At 39.5% G+C, this 20,829-nt stretch overlaps 1 protein-coding gene across 1 annotated transcript in view; it reads left to right on the forward strand.

The window, feature by feature from the left end:
* Positions 1-360: 360 nt before the first annotated feature.
* The window catches only part of gyg1.L (glycogenin 1 L homeolog), a gene marked incomplete at its 5' end in the record, with an annotated part of 28,241 nt that continues 7,772 nt past the window's right edge, over positions 361-20,829 (forward strand). The window contains 4 exon segments of the mRNA NM_001096761.1: positions 361-434; positions 16,906-17,041; positions 17,641-17,815; positions 19,962-20,124. Coding sequence (NP_001090230.1) covers positions 425-434; positions 16,906-17,041; positions 17,641-17,815; positions 19,962-20,124 — 484 coding nt within the window.

Here is a 20,829-nt window from a genome sequence, read left to right on the forward strand (position 1 = left end):
AGCTCACATGTATATAATAAATCTAATTTCACATCTTCCACAGTATCACACGGCGTTTGGATTAGGAACCAGGAAGCCCAGGGCATCCTACCCGGCCCTGAAACAAATAAGCAGTTTGAGACGAGCGAGCTGAGCCTTTATTATGGTTTATGCAGAATACTAGACATTCAGGGCACACAGAAACCCGTTCGTGCAACGCTCAATCCAGTCACAAACTCTTCACTGATGTAGAATGACTGCGTGGGTCTATGTTGATGCGACTGAAGGCGGGGCCCGGTCACGTGTCTGTCGCGTATAAAGAGGCAGGTCCTTGTGCGTTTCATGAGCGGCAGCATCTGCACAGCTGGGTCAGGGGAGGAAGCGAGAGCCAATCCGGAACAGCACACTTCATCGCTGCAGAGAAGCACGCAGCAGCAGCTCCGATATGGCAGCAGGTAAGGAGCTTTTTCAGTAGTGGGTCGCTTGCGTAAGGGCCAAAGCGATAACACTGCAGCGTGACCATGTTGGGTTGCTTTGCTTCCTGCGTTGGGGAGCCCAGTGTAAAGGATACAGTACTTAGTGGGACGGCTGGGTCTGACAGCAAGCTGTAAGGAACGTGTACTCGCCGGCTGCTTGGCTGAAAGTGCCAAGAGCTTGGGTAACATCTCTGTTTGCGAAGGGGAGCAGGGAGTATAACTTGTCTTGTTGTTGTACTACAACTCCCAGCACTCCCCGCCACCTGACGTGTTATAGCTTGGACGCTTTCAGCCCCCATAGAAGTAGAGCGCCGCGCAGTGATCCTGTCAGTTCTACCCGGACCTTTCATTCATATCCCTTAACCTCGTGCAGCGGGAGTCTCATTACAACTTTCACCGCTGCAAGGGGTCGAACGGGATCCGTTATTCAGTCGAAGCCTTCCGCTTCCCTTTAATGAGGTGACGTTTGTGATGCTGTACCCCCCCCCTCTTTGTCCAGGAGAAAATGATTCGGGCCGGGTCACATGTAGCGACTGCGTGCTCTACTCACCTATAGTCTTCTGCTTCCCCAGCTCAGAGCTGCTGAGTGAGTGCGGGCCAGTTAGAGGTCAGGTACATGGGGCTCCATTACTCCCTATTTACCCTGCCGCTGCTAGAAAGGCGCCTGGCACAATCATTACGCACTGGCCTCACCTGCTTTCAATAAGATACTTTTCAGTTTCTTTTATAAATGCTTCTATGAGAAAGCTAAGTAAAGCCCTGTATAAACTATTTTATATTACACCTATTTTAACTAATGTATAAATCCTCAAGGCAGACTCTTGATTTAGCACTTTCTACCTGCCTTGTATTTAGTAGTTGAACTGGAGAGCATGGGCTCTGTATAAACAACCCCCTCCCTTCAGTCATTTGAGGTTTTTTTTGAATCACAAATATTAAAGGAGACATGTTGTTTAAAAATAAATGAATAAAATAACCTTGTGCTTAAAAAAGTAGTGTTTTAGGCTGATTTATTGAATATCTCTGCAAAAACCCTAATAATCCCTTCTGTTCCACTGCTTCCTGAATTCCCAGGCTGTGCAAGGGAGCTGGTGCCACTCTGCTCTCTGCACTGTGGGACAGGAACCAATCGGCAGCTAGCAGGACTTGATAGGGAACTGAAGCCTGTCTGTACTTGTGTGACTGCAGGGCTGTGATTGGCTGTCCCTCTCCTACTGTGCTTCTGGTAGGAAGCATTAGGACATGTCCACCCTTCATTTGAAACACACAGAGATCGTCTAAAGGGGCTGTTTTTAAAGATAATATAAATTTTTAGGACCATGTAAAAGCAAAACCAAAACACTTAGGTTTTTTTTTTTTTTCAGTTTATCCTATATCTCCTTTAAAAGTCCAAGTTACAGGGTAATAGCATAGTTTCAATTTGTTGCCCAAGGGTAGTTTAAAAAAAAGTTTAGCAGAAATGGAATAAAGGCCTGCTATTTCTGCATGTTTCTTCAGTCTAGTTCAAGCAGGTGAAAGGTGGTATGGGTGACTAAGGGAATGCATAAAGGTTTTTGGAAGAAAAGTCGTTTTTAAAAACAAAACTTTGCAGAACATCTTGCATTGCATTTGGCTTTTTTATATTCAGTTATTGTATCTTTAAAGGGGAAGGAAACCTAGTTGGCGCAAAAACCCTCCCCCCCCCCCTGGCCTACCCATCCCGCTGGGCAAATGCCCCTAACTTGTTACTTACCCTTCTGCTCAGGTCCAGTCCAGGGAGTTTACCGACGACATCTTCTTCCACGCGATCTTCCTGCTTTGACCGGCGTATGCGCAGTAGGAGCATTTCGCCGGTACGATCTACTGCGCATGCGGCAAAAGTACTTAGTGACTTTTGGCGCATGCGCAGTAGATGATCGCGTGGAAGATGTCGTCTGTGAACTCCCTGGACTGGACCTGCGCAGAAGGGTAAGTAACAAGTTAGGGGCATTTGCCCAGCAGGACGGGTAGGCCAGGAGGGAGGGTGGGCAAACACGGGAGGGTTTTTGCGCCAACTAGGTTTCCTTCCCCTTTAATAGTGAGGTCCAAGTGTGACTGCCTTGCAGAGTGCTGCCAGTAATTAGTATTTTGTACAGCAGAAACTACATGTTAAAGTGTTATAAGGGCAATGGCACTTATATGGGTACATTTCTGTTCATTTTGTATTCAGTTTGAATGGAACTTGCCTAATGCAGATGAGTTGATTTAAAAACAAAAAGTGCCAATCAGTCTTTTTCAGAAAAAGTTGTGTGATGCAAGTCTCCCCAGTTCTTAAAGGACCAGTAACACTGATTTTATTTATTTATTTTTTTTAGTTAAATTTTCTACTTAACAGGAAAAAAAAAAACCAAGATGCTTAACTTAAATTTGCAAAGTCTTCATTGAAAAATTACTTACCGATTCTCTGCTTGCGCAAGCAGAGAGTTGGTAGGTAATTTATAATGTATCAAATTTTTTTTTTTTACTGGTCTTTGAAGATATAAAATATATACAGTGAATGTATAGAAAATGGCTTTTGGCAAGAACACCAGAAAAACATTCCCCACATGGTAGCACAATGTGTCCTTTATCACTTTGAGAACAAACTTTAAATTATGAATGTGAATTGAATTTTCATTTAACAAAACCATGCTTTTCCTAACCATAATGAGGATTGCTGTTAAGCCCAGAGCACTGTTAATGGAACTCCTGCAGTAATGGGCCTGTTACTTTGCAGAATACTGTTGTCGGTAGTTTCCTCTAATGCTGCCAGGTTACTTAAAGGGGCGCTATTGTGAAAATAAGTCATAATACTGCATTAACAAACGTTCTAAATACAAATATATAAATTCTGTACAGTTTCTGAAATCAAAGTTTATATTCACACCATTACATTATGCATTGGCTTCTCCAGCACAATCTGACAAAATAACTGACTGGCACAGATCCTGCATCTAGAGAAATGATTTCTGGTGATATTAAAAACCATAAGCTCTAATATATAATCTAGGCAAAAGGAGTTCAAACCCCCCCCCCCCCCAGGCTGCATTGGACCCAACACATTCAAAATCAGACTTCCAACTCCTACATGTAAAGAGATTGATGCTGAAATGGGGAGAGCAAAGATTAACTCCCTTATTTCAGGAACTGGTCAAAATTGTAATTTTTTTTATATTTAGAATTAATTTTCACATGATAAAGCTTATATTAAATTTTTCAAGAATACCCTTTTAAGTAAGTATTTTTTTTTTTATATATGTAGCAACACCATATTCTTGCAGTTTCCAGGTGTCCATTATGTCAACATTGGACAAGGAAATGTCCAGTAGAGAATAGGGATGTGTGGGTCAACAGTCACCTGCCTGCACCCAACATGACCCACTGAGCCATTGCTACTTGTACCTGATCCACCCGTTTGTGACTGCACTGAAGGTGGCAGGGCAGTGTAAGTGTATAAAAAGTGACAGCCAGAGGTGAAGGCAATGCATAATGATGTTGCAGGCAACAGGTCTAAAGCTGGCCACAGACGCAAAGATCCGATCGGACTTTCCCATCTTCCGACCTGCCACTAACCATTCAGCTTAAAGTCTTACCATTCCGACCAAATAAATTGGTTAAAGAACAGATCAGCCAATGTCCAGCCCCTGACAGCAATTGAACGATAGGCAAAGCTAGTGACGGTCTCCCACTAAAAATCATACGATCGGCAATACACGCAGAGATATCGGCAGCCGACAGAAATTTTTCGACCAAACGACCGATCTCTGCAGGACGAAAAATGTCTGGAGACTCCACACGTTCTGAAAATCCTTGATTCGTATGATGAGATCTTTGCGTCTATGGCCAGATTAAGGGTATAATGTTACAGGCAGGGTTGGGCTAAGGGTATTATGATGTTGGAGGCACCAATATAGGCCTACCTCCACTTTTGAGGCAGTCCTTCCCTCCCAAAAAAATGCATATAGGTTATTTTATTACTCTAAATGACCTGGCTGATATTTTGCAGCACTATAGAACTATTTTCTACTTCCCTGGGTATCTAAACCACCCTACGTTTACAATGTAAGCATCTGGATGGGCCTTAAATGAGTCTACCTACTTAATTATTTTTACTTAGCAGGGCTTAAACCTAATGTAGGAAAGTGGTAAGGCTGTAAAGCTACATATTCTTTCCAGGCTTTTAACTTCTGCTGGGAATATGCTGTACCACAGCCTGGTAGCTCAGTAAGTTAAATGAATATTCTAGGCTGCCGTCTTGGAAGGTTAGCAGTGTATTTAAAACTTGCTTGTAGCACTAGCAAACATTCTACAGATATACAGTGTCTTAAATTTCATGTCAAGTGCCTTGCTACTGTCAAGTGCAGATCTAGTTTTGCTCTTTGGAAAACAAGCCGGGCACTAGTGTGACGTACATGTTGTACATACTGCACGGTTTGTCTGTTCCCTAAAGTTTTTCAAAATGAATCAGCCCAACAGGTTTTGAATTAAGGACACTAGGATACCGTAGGATGGTCACAAGGAAAAGCTGCTTCCGATATCTTGGTATTCAGTTTCTTGGCAGGTTTTCCTCTAATGATATTGACGTTGCTGCCATGATCTAATTTTATATTATTGAATCTAGAATGTTGTCTTGTGCCAGTTTGTGTGGTAGCCTTGGCGAGGCTTCCGATCTTGTCATTGCTGTTCTTTTCAAAGACTCGAGACCCAAATGATCACACACAGGAGGAGAAAATGCTTCTCTTGATGAATAAAAAAAAAACCACTGGTGCCAATTTATTCGTTTGTAACCATATTCTGCCTGCATTACTGTACATGTGGTAGCCTGCCTAAAAACCTGTCTCGCTACTCTTGCTTAATGGTAAATTGTTATAAAATATGTATTCATCATGTACTGACCGCTATAAACTATAATCACTGCAATTCCGATGGGGGGGGATTTTTTTTTTTTTATTGCTTTCCATTTATTTCTGTTTGAGGTGATGGTACCCTTTAGTGTGGGGCACAAAACCTCAAGCTACCTAGCAAACCAGTTCAGGTGTAATAGTGAAATAACTACAGAATAATGAACAACTTAAAACGTAGCCTTTAAAGGAATTGTTCAGTGTAAAAATAAAAACTGGGTAAATAGATAGGCTGTGCAAAATAAAACATGTTTCTAATATAGTTAGTTAGCCAAAAATGTAATGTATAAAGGCTGGAGTGATTTGATGTATAACAAGTCAGTCAGGACACTACTTCCTGCTTTTCAGCTCTCTTGGTTTACACTGACTGGTTACCCTGGTTACCAGACAGTAACCAATCAGAGACTTGAGGGGAGGCCACATGGGTCATATCTGTTGCTTTTGAATCTGAGCTGAATGCTGAGGATCAATTACAAACTCACTGAACAGAAATGTACCATGTGGCCCCCCTTCAAGTCGCTGACTATCTCAGAGTTATAGAGCTGAAAAGCAGGAAGTTGGATTCTGGCTGTTTTATTAGATATCCAGTCACTCCAGTCTTTATACATTACATTTTTGGCTAACTAACTATATTAGAAACATTTTTTATTTTGCACAGACTATCTATTTACCCAGTTTTTATTTTTACACTGAACAATTCCTTTAAATGTTGCTCTCAGTGGCCTCAAAGCAGGTGCTTATTTTCAGGTCTAGAGGCAAGTTTTGGTGCATAAAATCTATTTACACAGTTTTAATTTTAATTTTCACACTGAACTATTCCTTTAATATATATCATTAAAACCAAAAAGTATAGGGCTGCCTTAAACGCTAACCGATCGCCTTACTTTGTGGCGTTTTTCACTCCGTGTACCACCCAATGCAGCTTTTAATTGTTGTTTAAGGCTAATGTCCTGCACTGTCTATACTGATTTGAGGCAGTGTCTACACATTTGTAGTGGTGTTGTGATGTTGAGGGCATGGCCCTATGACCTTTTGGTTTTAATGATATATATTAAAGGCTACGTTTTAAGTTGTTCATTATTCTGTAGTTATTTCACTATTACACCTGAACTGGTTTGCTAGGTAGCTTGAGGTTTTGTGCCCCACACTAAAGGGTACAATCACCTCAAGCCTTTTTTTTTTTTTTTTTTTTTTTTTAGTTTGTAATACATATTTCAAACCTGCGGGTGTATACAGTTTCGTTTGACTGACCTGGCTCACTCTTTTTGATTTTTATTTATTTCTGTTTCCAACATTAATGTTTACATTAGTTGATGCATCTGGAATATTGGCAAATATTGTATCATTTATAACAGCAGCCTTTAATGATAACACTTTTCTTTGGCCCTGCTGAGCAGACTCCTTTAGGCTCAACTAATGTATCAATTTATAACTGTTTACAGTGAACAATTATAAAAAGATTAGGTAAATAGGCTGTGCACAAAAAACATTTTTAATCTATAAATGATGCAGCGACTGTCTGAACATAACAGATCTGCAAAGCAGGAGGTTGGGTTCTGTTCTAACAGTTAAGTCAGTGACTAAGGGGGCCCACATGGGACATAACTGTTCAGTGAGTTTGCAATTGATTCTTGGCATGCAGCTCAGATTCAAAAGAAAACTGTTATGACCCATATGCCCCCTTGAAGTCACTGATTGGTTATTGCTTGGTAACAATCGGTTGAAACCAAGCGCTGCAAATCAGGAATTAAGTGTTCTGGCTATTATGTTAGACATCCAGTCACTCCAACCTTTATACATTAAATTTTTGTCTAACATTAGAATTTTTTCTTTATTTTGCACAGCCTATCTTTACCCAGTTTTATTTTTATACTGAACAATTCCTGTAAACTTCAATATTAGAAAAAAGTGACAAATGGGGGGGGGGGGGGGAAATAAGGAAGCAATTGAAAACATCTTTCTGTTGAACTATCCGAAAATGGAGTAAGGTGGAACACCCTTGAAGTTAAGCTGTTATATTCATCTCCTGCTGCCTCACATTGAATTGAAAGCAAAAGGCTGTTTAGGGTTTTAACTAGGAGTACTAGCATGTTGTCATTCTTTTCCCACTCAAGTCAGTGGGAGGCAATGGTTTTGGTTTGGCAAAAACGGAATCCAGACTGTCGCTTAACTAACTTTCCATGAACTCATCTTTGTGTTTACTTCAATTTATAGAAACTACTTTTTAATCATGCAGTATACCTTTTTGGGGCCCTCCTTGCATAAGATATACTGTACACTTCAGAATACAATAAGTTTAGTACTTAATTAGTGGTGAGCAAATCTCTCTAACTTTGAATGGTTCACAGTGCGTTGTCTGACTAACATTCCATAGTTAAGCATTGTAATCTGTGTAGGTACTGTATGTTAAAGGGGACCCGTTGCCCAAAAAAATTATTCATAATTCTATTATCACATTAGTCAAGCACAATTAACTTTAATTACACTATATAAAAATTATTTGAATCTTGCTTCCTTCAGTCTGGGAATTAACAATTTTAGCAGGCAGGAGCCATTTTGTGCACACTGTTATTAAGACGAGCCTTGTATCAACTCAGAATCTTGTTTTTGCACCAGAATGGGGGACCCGATGTCCATCCCCATGCCCTTGCTTCACAAATAAATGAGAAGAAAATGGGGGGGGGGGGGGGGGGGAGGAATATGTGGAGAGCAGTGACATCTAGGAAGTGCTGAATGGAAAGTGAAAGTAATTGTCTGCCCCTCCTCTATGCTCAGGGCAACAGCTGTGAATGCTTTAATAAAAAAATAGAAATTGGGATTTCACGTTAAATTTGAAAACTAAAGTAAATTTTGCTTGAAGAAGGTGATAAAATAGAACTATGAATAATTTTTTTGGGTGACTGGTCCTATTTAACATACAGTACCTACACGGATTACAATGCTTAACTATGGAAGCACTATAGGAGCATATTAATTATTTTTTATAAGGACATGGGAGTTGGTTTAATTGGTAAACATACTGTGTAAAGGAAACCAAACCACTGCTCTAATGTAAAATACAGCATAAAGTAACCTATTCAATTTACTTAAAATCAAACTCCCCTTTAGTCACTGGGGGATACAACTGAATGTTTCTCTTCAGAATGTATACCTGTTGGGATAGGTGATCTGTAGGACATGAAGGTTTTTAGGTTTTATTTTTGGGAAACAATCTATGACCGGCAGTGGAGTGGGCTGCATCCCAAACATGTGTTCTTATTACACCAACTTCAACATAACCGAACTATTGTCATAACAAACTCAATCTGCTAAAGATGTTTTGCCTGTCTGTGCAGGGGTTTTGGGCTGTCCTGCTCATCACTTTAAAATAAGGTCTGATCCTGAGCAATGGCTTCTTCTGCATATACACCATGCACTTGTTGGACTATCTGTTTACACTGCCACTCTTATCTGTCATACATGTCCAGATGCTTCACAGTGGCCTAACTGCCCAACCAAATCTGGACATGTATGGGCCAGCTAAACTGTACAGGTATGGGATCTGAGCTTTGTTACCTTTTCTGGATAACAAACACTGAAAGACCTTCTCCCATAGACTTAATTTTTATCCAAATAACCATTTTAACCATTTAGGTTTTTTTTTTGTTTTTTTTTTTTTAAGGATTTTCTCTTTCTCTGTAATAACACTATCTTGTACTTGAGCCAAACTAAGAGAATTCATTTTCTAAATGTTACACTAGTTAAAGGGCTGACACAACTAATTTTAGTATGTTCTAGAATGCCTAATTCTAAGCAACTTTTCAATTGGCTTTTTTTTTTTTTTTTTTAATTTTTAAACTCCTTTCTGTTCAGGTCCTCTCCTATTCATATTTGTCTCTGAAAATAAATGCATGGTTGCTAGGGTAATTTGGACCCTAGCAACTGAATTGCTGAAATTGCAAACTGGAAAGCTGCTGAATAAAAAGCTAAAACTCAATCTGCAAATGAAAACCAATTGCAAATTGTCTCAGAATATCACAATCGGCATCATACTAAAAGTTAATACAAAGATGAACAGCCCTTTTAACATTGAAATGGAGCAGCTTTCCAATGCTTAAAAGTATAGCAAAACTAACAATTTTTTTCTAGAACTAAAACCCTTCTAAATTTTTAGAAGTTGGTAATCGCTTGTGAAATATGCCAGTTGGACTTTTCGCCCTGAGTAACTGTATACAGCATGAGACTTCATTGGGTCTGGGCAGAAGATTAAATTCTCCAGGCTGTAATGCCATCCTTTTTTTATGATGTGACTTACGCAGGTTAGCAGCTACAGCTGTCTTTTTATAAGCTTTCCTGTGCTTAACTTCTAAACCTCTGTAGCTTTTGTCTTGCAGACTTGTGGGAAGTATTGAACCATGCTGATGGCTCATACTTTGTCATGAGTATAGGGGAGCAAAATAATGCACAAATAAGAACAAATTTGCAGTTTAATCTTGACTGTTGATGTTGTGCATTTCAGCAGTATGAAGCACGTTATGACCCAGTTAAAGGTGGCAGAAATATAGTGGGTTTAGAATGCTCTGAAATCTGTTCAAAAGATCCTATATTTAGAACTTTCTCTACTAAGTACATGTGATTTCAATTTTTACTGAGTATCAACAGCTTGAGTGGTGTGTGTTTTTGTTTTTTTTTTTTTTTGTTTTTTTTAATTGTAGAACATGGAATCCAGTGTAAACTGAACCGGAATCTACACCTTGTATACAACAGAAATGTAATTTTAAAATAACTTTAGGGGGTCAATATTACAAGGCTGTACACTTAGTGGCCAAAGTTCTATTACTGGCTAAAAGTAGCCCACTGCATGTAGTAAACCGGTTCTAGTGATTGCATAGTAAATGTTTAGCTGGAAGGTCCAACTTCTGGTGAATCTGTTATGGCATCCTGCAGGAAAACCTGATTTAGGGTTATCACATGTTTGCTCAAGTGTTCCCCCCCCCCCCCCCTGTAATGAGCTTTTCCCCACTGCAAGGAATCCTACATTAGAGGCTGCACTGACATGGCCACTCTGAACTGCCACTCCTGGCTGTAGACCAAAAGTCAATAAAATACTGACTTGTTTTCATTTGCAGCTTGGGAGTTATGGATAGGACTAAACAAATATCCCTTATAAATTCTGTAGCTCTGGCTTATAAAGACTCCAATGACTTTCTTTCAAATGTGCATTAAACTTGCCATGTGGCGGTCACGGGGCAAAGTGCTGCTATCAAGAGTAGCCGCCAGGGATTGTGAGTACACAAGTCTTCAGAATATACATATAAAGACCCATTCGTCTCTGGCAAATGGATCTGCAGGGCGTGTATGGGTAATGTCTGGCTCAGAGCAGGGTTCTAAATAGCAACACATTCTTGCCTGTTAGTAGTTTTCTTGTATGGCAATACAGACATTATTTCATGGCTGCCCCTCGCTTTTCAAAAACCTCTAGTCAGAAAGCAATTGGTTTAATCACATCTTGCCAATCTGACCACAAAGCCACTTCACATATCCCCCTCTGGCTGTATATTCTGATGCTGCCTAACCCCTGAGTGGCTACCAGTTGCCCCTTACTCTAATGCTAATTATGCCATGCTCTGCTTAATGTGTAGTAGGGATGCCTGCAACAAGGGAGAACAGTGGCTTCATTCTGCTGTACATCAACACTTACCTCATCACTCATTCTGTCTCTTGATAATGGCCCTGTTGGTAACCGGAGCTGGTTAAAAGTTTTTAATGGATAAGTAATGTATCTCTGGAGTTACTGTGAAATGGCTGCACTAGTGTATCTAAATCTGTGTAGTTGTGTCTTCTTCATTCTTCTGTAATGGTGTTTGGGGATTGATGTTTCAGGGGAAATCTCTTCTAGTGGATCTCCACTGAAGACTCTTATAAAATTTAATTCTAAGCCACTTAAACTTCCAGTGGTCTTACAGATTATTTGTAAATACTTTCTATAGAAAAGACATCTTGTGTGTCTGTTTCTGCCCTTGTTCAGACTCCTGAACATTATAGTAGAAGGCAAGGGGTTGTTTACATTTTAGTATGAGGTAGAGTGATATTCAGAGACCGTTTGCAATTGGGTTTGATTTTTTTTTTTTTTTTTTTTTTTTTTTTCCATTTATTTAGCTTTTTATTAAATGTCTCTCCAGTTTAGTTTCAGCAATCTGGTTGCTAAGGTCCATATTACTCCAGCAATCATGCATTGATTTGAATAAGTGACTGGAATATGACTTGGAGAGAACTAAATGGAAAAACATGTGTAGCCTTACAGAGCTTTTGCTTTTTAGAGGGGGTCGGTGACCCCCCCCCCCCATTTGAAAACTGGAAAGTTGGAATAATAAGGCCCATAACTTATATAGATAGAAACTAATTGAAAAGTTTTTCTATAACATACTAAAAGTTTAAACTTAAAGTGAAGCACCCCTTTAATTCACAAACCAGGTTTAGAACAGACTCCTACTGCATTTTAAAGCATCAGAACCAAATGGGGGAATAATTCAATGTTCATGTAGTGCTTTTCCATTGTAACAAAGTGTGCAGAACTAGTTGTAGATATACATATTGGGCCTGCCAGTTCCAAACTTTCACAAAACAGTTGTTTGCAATGCATGCAGAACTGGCACTGCGACTAGGGTTTTGGAAAGCCAGTGAGGACTATTTACTATCCTGTACTGCTGAAAGGAATTCTCACATTTTGCTTGTTACCTTATGTTCATTCATTTGTGCTCTATTCTGCACGTAGTGTCCATATAGGAGTCTCTGGGTGTGCAAGCTGTGACTTGAGTTGCCTGCAGCAAATGGCCTAAATTAACAACTCTAGTGATGAAGAGCAAGATTGTAGCTGGTACAAATCCTAGTAATCTATGTAATTGTGCTCTGAGCTCTGGATGTACTTGGGACATGACTGGTTATCTGAGTATTTTGATCTTTCCTAAACAGATATATCTGTTTGGGTGTTTTTTCCCTTCTGATCGCATGTTTCCTGACCACATACAGTCAAAGCTGGCCAGCAGGTGGTGCGGTTCATATAAAGGTGTGGGACCTGTTATCTGGAATGCTCAGGACATAAGATTTTCCAGTTAGGATTTTTCTGTAATCTGGATCACCATACTCCTACTAAATCACTTAATAATAAATAAATCAAATCATATCTTGTCTCTAGTAAGAATTCTTAGTTGGGGTAACGTACAAGTTTCTGTTTTATTAGAAAATTTCCATTTACTCTAATGGAATGTAAACTGCAAACTTACTTGGGAGGAACACTCTGAGCAACTTTAAAATTAGCTTTTAAGGTTTACTTTTTCTTTAAATACACTGGAGTGAAAGTTGACCGGAATCCAAAACACAAACTTTGGATTGGGCAAGAGATGCTGTGGCAAGACCTGAAACTGCCTCTTGTTGCATAACATTGTACATGAATGAGTGAGCTGACATTTTTTTTTAGTTGTATTCGTACTAAGATCAGCAGCTATTCAGCATGAGGATCTCTGTACCTGTTCATGAATAAATAGGACTTTTGTGCAGTTAACGCCTGTTCTAAGCAAGTGCAAGTATACACTATAGGTAAATGCTTCTGATCACCTTTATTTCTGACTATTTCTAAACCTTTAAACTTTAAAGCAATTGTTCAGTATAAAAATAAAAACTGGGTAAATAGGCTGTGCAACATAAAAATGTTTTGAATATAGTTGGCCAAAAATGTAATGTATAAAGGCTGGAGTGACTGGATGTCTAACATAACAAAGACATTACTTCCTGCTTTGCAGATCTCTTGCTTTCCTGCCTGGTAACCAATCAGTGACTTGAGGGGGGGTCACATGGGTCATTACTGTTACTTTTAAATCTGAGCTAAATGAGGATCAATTGGGACATAACTGTTCAGTGAGTTTGCATGTGGCCCCCATTAGTCAGTGACTTGTGTTCTGGCTATTATGTTAGACATCCAGTCACTCCAGCCTTTTTTGCCTAACTATATTAGAAATCATTTTTTATTTTGCACATACTATCTATTAACCCAGTTTTTTTTATTGTTATACTGAACTGTTTAATACAGTGTGTATGCATGCTTTGAATCTTTTGTTTGGTCCACAGGTACAGTTGGTAGGTCACAGGGTTTTCTTTAAGTTCCCCTTGCAACCAGGCCGTTATTAGAGGTGCTACATTTTATAGGACTGGCTCATCCTAGGGGCAATTTGAGGGTTCTTTATGTGACTAAATGCATGATCACCTTTTGGCAATTCAAAGTAGTTTGCTTCCTTGTAAGGACAGTCAGCTCAGGGTGTGTAGGTGTACCTGTCAACTGCAATGCATCTCATCATAATCCTGTGCAGGCTCCATGATAAACAGGTCTGCAGAGCTACTGGCAAAAAAATGTTTAGAAAGCTCTGAAATTTGCCCTAGAACTGATTTACACCCTCACAAGGAAAAACATGACTAAATACCAGATGTCTTCTGAAGTGTTTGATACTTGATTTGAATGGAATGATGAACATACTGATTAAGTTTTATGGTAGAATGCAGCAACACTGCAAGATCCAGTCAAAGCATTAAAAGCTTAAATTCCAATAGGTTGGGCAGTGAACAATCTATGGGCATTAATACTTAAACAATAATTCATGCAGCTTTTGTAAACCAAACCCCCCCCCCCATCTATTAATGGCCTTTGGCTCAAGGATCTGGAGCAGCAAATCTTTGTATGCAGTGTACTGCTATATATAGGTACCCTGGGACCCTAACTAGAGTCGGTATTGTCACTTATGAGCTATTTTTAATCTTGCCCATTTCCTCCCCCCACTAATCTCCATTGATAAAACAGATTACAGGCAACATTGCTCAAACTGTCTTTCTGCCAAAGTTTATATGTATCTTATGTCAATCACTATCCCCCCCCCCCCAACATTCAAAGCTATAGAAAGCATCCAGTCTTTTATCTGAGAGGAAGGTCCCCTCAGTTTGACCTCTAAAGCCCTGGTCACAGGAGGCCTAGGGTATTAAGATCTATACTTGGATTTTGTAGCTAGTCCAACTCCACTGTAGCAAGTGTCTCAACCTGACCCTAATAAGAACTCTTGATACAGGCCACCCTAGCTGGATCGATGGAAACTCTAAAAAAAAAAATGTCTACCAGACAGTTATCACACCTTATAAAGCCTGGACGAGTGCTGCAACTATACTAAATCCCCTCTTGTATAGGGAAGATGTCCGCAGGTCTTCCTCTGTGGGTCAATTCATAAGACGTTCTTGTGTAGATATTAAAATCCTGACATGCTGCCTCCAACAAGTTATCAGAGGAGAACTAGTGGAAGGCAACCAAGGTCGGTTAAATAAGGGCCACCCCCTTCCTCCTCTATAGCATTGCTAGCACCCGGGTTTCATGATGTATGGTTAAAACTTTTAGGCTGGTCTCTTCGCTTGTTGGGGAAGAGCAGATAAACTTAAAGGTAAGGTTCACATTTTAATGTAACTTTTAATAGGTTATAAAATGGCATTCACTTTTTTTTTTTATACATATTTGCCTATATCTTCTGATTCTTTGCAGCTTTCAAATGGGAGTAGCTGATCCCTTCTGAAAAGCAAATGCTCTGTAAGGCTATAAATGTATTATTGCTAATTTTTATTCAGGCCCACTCTTCATATTCCAATCTTTTTCAAATCCATGTATGGCTGCTAGGGTAATTTGGACCCTAGCTACTAGATTGCTTAAAATGCAAATTAAAGAGCTGCTAAATACTCCTAACCTTAAATAATAAAAAATTAAACCAACTGCAATTTGTCTCTGAATATCCCTCTCTACATCATACTAAAAGTTCTCAATGGTGAACAACCCCTTTAAGTATGTTAGAGTGGCTCATTTTAATCAGCTTTACAACTGGGTTTTTATAACTTGACATTTGCCTCTCCTGACTCTTCCGGCTTTCTGATTGGAGCCACTGACCCCCCCCCCCCTCATCTAGACACAAATGCACTGTAAGGGTACACACTTATTGCTACTCTTTATTACTAGTCCTTCTATTCAGGCCTCTCCAGTTCATATTCCAGTCTGTTATTCAAATCTATGCATGGTTGCTAGGGTAAATGGGACCCTAGTAACCAGACTGCTGAAATTACAAACTGGAGAGTTGCTGAATAAAAAGTGAAAACCAACTGCAAATTGTATCCGAATATCACTCAATCATACTAAAAGTTGATTCAAAGGAACAACCTCTTTAAAGGGATAATGTCATGGGAAAACAGTTTTTGGTTTTTTTTTTGTTTTTTTTATTAAAAATGCATCAGTTTAATAGTGCTGCTCCAGCAGAATTCTGCACTGAAGATCAATTTTTCAAAAGAGCAAACAGATTTTTATATTCAATTTTGAAATCAGACATGGGGCTAGACATATTGTCAATTTCCCAGCTGCCTCCAGTCATGTGACTTGTGCTCTGATAAACTTTGATCGCTCTTTACTGCTGTACTGCAAGTTGGAGTGATATCACCCCCCCCCCCCCAGCAGCCTAACTATGGGAAGGTAACAAGATAGCAGCTCCCTGCAAGATCTAAGAACATTACTCAATAGTAAAAGCCAAGTCCCACTGAGACAGCCTGCCAGAAAGTAATGCCATCCTAAAGGGCAGGCACAAGTCACATGACTGGGGCAGCTGGGAAATTGACAGTATGTCTAGCCCTATGTCAGATTTCAAAATTGAATATAAAAAAAATCTGTTTGCTCTTTTGAGAAATGGATTTCAGTGCAGAATTCTGCTGGAGCAGCACTATTGACGTGTTTTGGGGAAAAAAAACCTGTTTTTCCATGACAGTAACCCTTTAATGCTGCATTTGAGACGTTTAAACTGAAGTCAGTAATACTGAAGTCAGTTTGGTGTAATAACCAACCGTAGCTAATGCACACTTATTTGTTTTACTATTGTCAAGACGGCCAACAATATCTTGACCTAGAATACTGCTGCCACGTAGTTTTTCCTTAACAGAACAAATGTCATCTCCTTTATTGTGACTGGCATACTGACTTTCCATTCAATGGTTTCTTCAGTCACACATCTACTTTTGCTGTATCTAACTGAAGTTTAAGGGATACAGTAATGGGATTTTTTTTTTTTTTTTCAAAATGAATCCGTTAATAGTGCTGCTCCAGCAGAATTCTGCACTGAAATCCATTTCTCAAAAGAGCAAACAGATTTTTTTATATTCAATTTTGAAATCTGACATGGGGCTAGATATATTGTCAATTTCCCAGCTGCCCCAAGTCAGAATTCTCTTTGTGCAATTCTGCTATGCCAATGGCCTGAATGGTGCTCTTGTTGAAAGGAAACTGGTACAGTTGTGGGCTTTCATCTCTGGAAACCAAATATCCCAAAAGCTCTGTACTGGTGACAAACAATCCTGTTTGGTTAAAGTAACAACATGTTGGGGGTTTTTTTTTTTTTTTTTTTTTCCATCCAACATACACTCCTTTTACTAAAACTGTCTAGTTTTTAAGGTGCCCAGTGTTTGGGAACTGCTGCTTCACTATTGAATATGTAATCGACTTTTCTTTCCACAAGATCAAGCGTTTGTGACCCTGGCTACAAATGACACCTATGTGAAAGGAGCGCTGGTGTTGGGGTCGTCTCTACGACAGCACAATACTGCAAATAAGCTGGCTGTGCTTATAACTCCTCAGGTCTCGGACTCCATGAGGTAAGGCATAAGTTCACGTACAGAAGGAATACAGGATATGCAGTGTTAATGTACATGATTCTTTCACCAGTGTAGAGCTTTCCCAATTGGTTCCAGTCAGATTCCTGTTCCCTGGCAATGGAACTTCTTCACAACATCATAAGTACGAATTTCTTGGACACATTGTATTTGGATGAGGAAAACTTCTTCTTTCCTTATTAAATTTGCATGTCGGCTCCGACTTGGCTCAATCAAATCATTACTACTGATGCGTTTCGTGTCATGACGCTTCCTCCGAGTATGGCCTTGTTTCCACTTCATAATTTCCATGTAGCTGAACTTAAAATAGTTTTCGGGGGGGGCCCTGCTTGCTTCTGTACATGAATTACTTCTGAATCTATCACTTATGTCACTTTTGGTTGTGTCCCCAAGCTGCTTAGATGGTTTCTGTGACATTGATGGGGTTTTATTTCAGCATAGTTACAATTACAACCTCCTGGATGTTCCATAGTATTACTCCATAAATGCAGTGTTCTGAATCTTGCTGCTGGGGACATGATTAGGTACATTATGGAGCTGTAAGCCTGACTTAATTTGCTTAACTTTTTTTGTATTTGTAGAAAAGTACTTGACAAAGTCTATGATGATGTTCGAGTGGTGGACGTCTTGGACAGTGGGGATTCTGCACACCTGGCTTTAATGAAACGACCTGAATTGGGAGTCACACTGACAAAAATACATTGCTGGACACTTACAGAATATTCCAAATGTGTATTCATGGATGCAGACACCATGGTAGGACAGAATAAAGATTATTCTTGTTTACTTCTCTAGTGACATTTGACTAAAACTGTGGCCCCCACATAAGTGTGCCTGTTTACCTTGTGTAAACTTTCTATACAGAGATTAACATGGCCCCTATATTGTTTACACCTTAAATTGTGACAAATCCTGCATAATTTACACGTGTAACACCTCTGTTGTTCACACCCTAAAGCCCTATGCTCTTCACCCTCAGAACCACGCAAAGTAACCACATTGTTTACACCTAATACAAATGCTGGAGGGACACCAGCGATGTCCCTGTATGAACTGTTCATCTTAGAGTCCTGATAGGTTTCTCTGTCCCCTGCTCCAATCTGCCTGCCCTATGCTACCTATATGTGGTGAAAACAGGTGGGGGGTTTAGCATTAGGAAACTTGGAGGCCACCAATGTGTTTAAATCATGTGCTCGGCATTGCTGTGCTATCCACAGAGGAGAATGAGGCATATTGATTTAAAGGAGAACTCAACCCGTAATAACCCCCCCCCCCGCAAATACCCCTAATTTTTTTTTTTTTTTTTACTCACCCCTTTGTGCAGATTCTGGCCTCGGAGTTCACAGCAGCCATCTTCTTCTCTGGTAATTTTCATGTCTTGACAGCATTTTCTGAGCATGCGCAGTTGGGAGTACATTTCTGGTCCCAAATAAGTTTTGGTGCCTTTCGGCGCAGTGTTTCGAGAAATTTATTGCAATTGCGCATGTGCCAAAACTTCCGAAAGACTGAAGAAAGATGCATAAAAAATAACGGGGGGGTAGAATTTTAGATTTTTATCCAGAAATACTTTTAAATTGCTTTCCATTATTTTTTTTACTGTTTTTCCAAAATCTAAGTTTAAAGTTGAATGTTCCTGTCTCTGGTGTTTGAGTCTGACAGCTCAGTAATTCAGGTGCAGATTCTTAACTGTTAATTTTGCAACATTCCGTTGATACCATTTGTCGGCAGTATCTCTGGCGTATTAGCAACTATTGTATCAATGCTAACGGCTGCCTGTAATTAAACAGATTCTGCTCAGCAGGGACAAATAAGAAATGTATCCGCTAAATGTATCCATTTAGAACAGGGTCGGTGACCCCCCCCCCGAGCTGCTTCAGAAGGGGAAAAATGCCAATTTATACTTCAAAATTAGAAAAACTGTCACATATTGAAGATATGGAAAAAAGTTATTTCTGGTGGTCTTTCTGAAACCAACTAGTTTGAAGGTGAACCACCCCTTTAAGGCATGTCTTTATTTCTGGTGGTCTTTCTGAAACCAACCAGTTTGAAGGTGAACCACCCCTTTAAGGCATGTCTTTATGACTTTAGATCTGAAGGAGCACCGTGTAGCTCAGCCCTGACATGCTGAGAGGAAGCACATGCAACAAGATGGGATGCAGAGACTATAATGTCCGTTAGAAATGTCACACCTAAAAACTGCATGCATACAGCACAACTGTCTGATGCGAAAACTGCATGTTGCGTCTTAATCAGTCGTGTCGGATGCATGCAGTTTGTAGGTGCGACATTTATATTGCTGGCATTCTATGCAGCGTATCCGTCTCGTCTCGTACGCTTCCTCTCATCACGTCTGATCTGAAGGCACATAGTGTAGTTAACCCCTAATAAACTTGTTTCACACATGGGTGATATCCCTGCATTGAACGCCAACTATTGGGTATTTGGTCTGTCAACATTAATGTGGACATGGTCCCAAAAGTTCTTGTGGTAACATGGGTGTGGTTTAAATTGGGGGGTGGCCTACACTGGCTTCAATTTGCCATCCACCACATAGGCCAGAAATTCCAGCCCGTGGTACCACTGAGGCTGGACAGCACTAGACTAAAACAACCATTCATGTCCCTGATAAAGCCTGTGGCTAGATGCTATGCAGAAAGATGAGTAAAAGCTATTCAATAACCCCCCACCCCCATCTTCACAATCTATTTGAAGCCGCCAATTGGTGGCTTACATCCCAATCTGTAAGATTAATGGCTCCTGTATTGCTGCCTAGTCCAAAAGGTGATAGGCCACACAGACGTGTATGATGTTCTGTCAGGTGGAAAACTTGTGTGCCTATGGCCTAATGGTATTATTTCTAGAGGATTTCTTGATGCAACTTTGCAGTTTCTTTTCATTGTAGGTTTTGTGTAATATTGATGAGCTTTTTGAAAGAGAAGAGCTGTCTGCAGCACCGGACCCAGGCTGGCCTGACTGCTTCAACTCGGGAGTGTTTGTTTTTATACCATCTTTTGAAACCTACAACAAACTTATTCAGCTGGCAGCAAAAGAAGGCAGCTTTGATGGTCAGTGTGCTTTTACTTTTTACTTCGTCACAGGACAGACCACCAGCCTGTTTGCCTTGAACTACATTAATATAGCTTGTATTAGTAAGATTCCTTGTGATCTATTTACCACGGATGCCTTAAATTAAGTCTTAAAGGAGAAACCACCCCTTAATAAAAAAAACCTACCCTACATTTTTTTCTATTAAGTGTTTGTTTCTCCTTTTAAGTGTTAAAACGACTTAAACATTAAGAGCTGTAGTTTATATTAAAAAGAAATGGGTAAATGAATAGTCTAAATGTTTTATAGTTAAGCCAAAAATGTAATGTATAAAGGTGTATCTTATAGAGTGACCAGATGTCTTAACATAATAACCAAAACACTACTTCCTGCTTTGCAGCTCTCTGGTTATTGACTGGTAGGAATTGAGATTTGAGTGTTCTGAGGCTGCTTTATATGGGACAGTGGTTTAGATCCTGGGATCATACCTAAAAAATCCCTACTGTATGGCAAGATCTATTTCAGTTCTTTGCCAGACAGAAAATTCCAGATATTTACACCAAACATTTGCTTCCTAAACACTGCCTTTACTCTGTATAATATTATTATTATTATTATTATTATTATTATTATTATTATTATTATTATTATTATTATTATTATTATTATTATTATTATTATTATTATTATTATTATTATTATTATTATTATTATTATTATTATTA

This window comes from Xenopus laevis, chromosome 5L (genome assembly GCF_017654675.1).
Source record: "Xenopus laevis strain J_2021 chromosome 5L, Xenopus_laevis_v10.1, whole genome shotgun sequence".
In the NCBI taxonomy this organism is placed as follows: Eukaryota; Metazoa; Chordata; class Amphibia; order Anura; family Pipidae; genus Xenopus; species Xenopus laevis.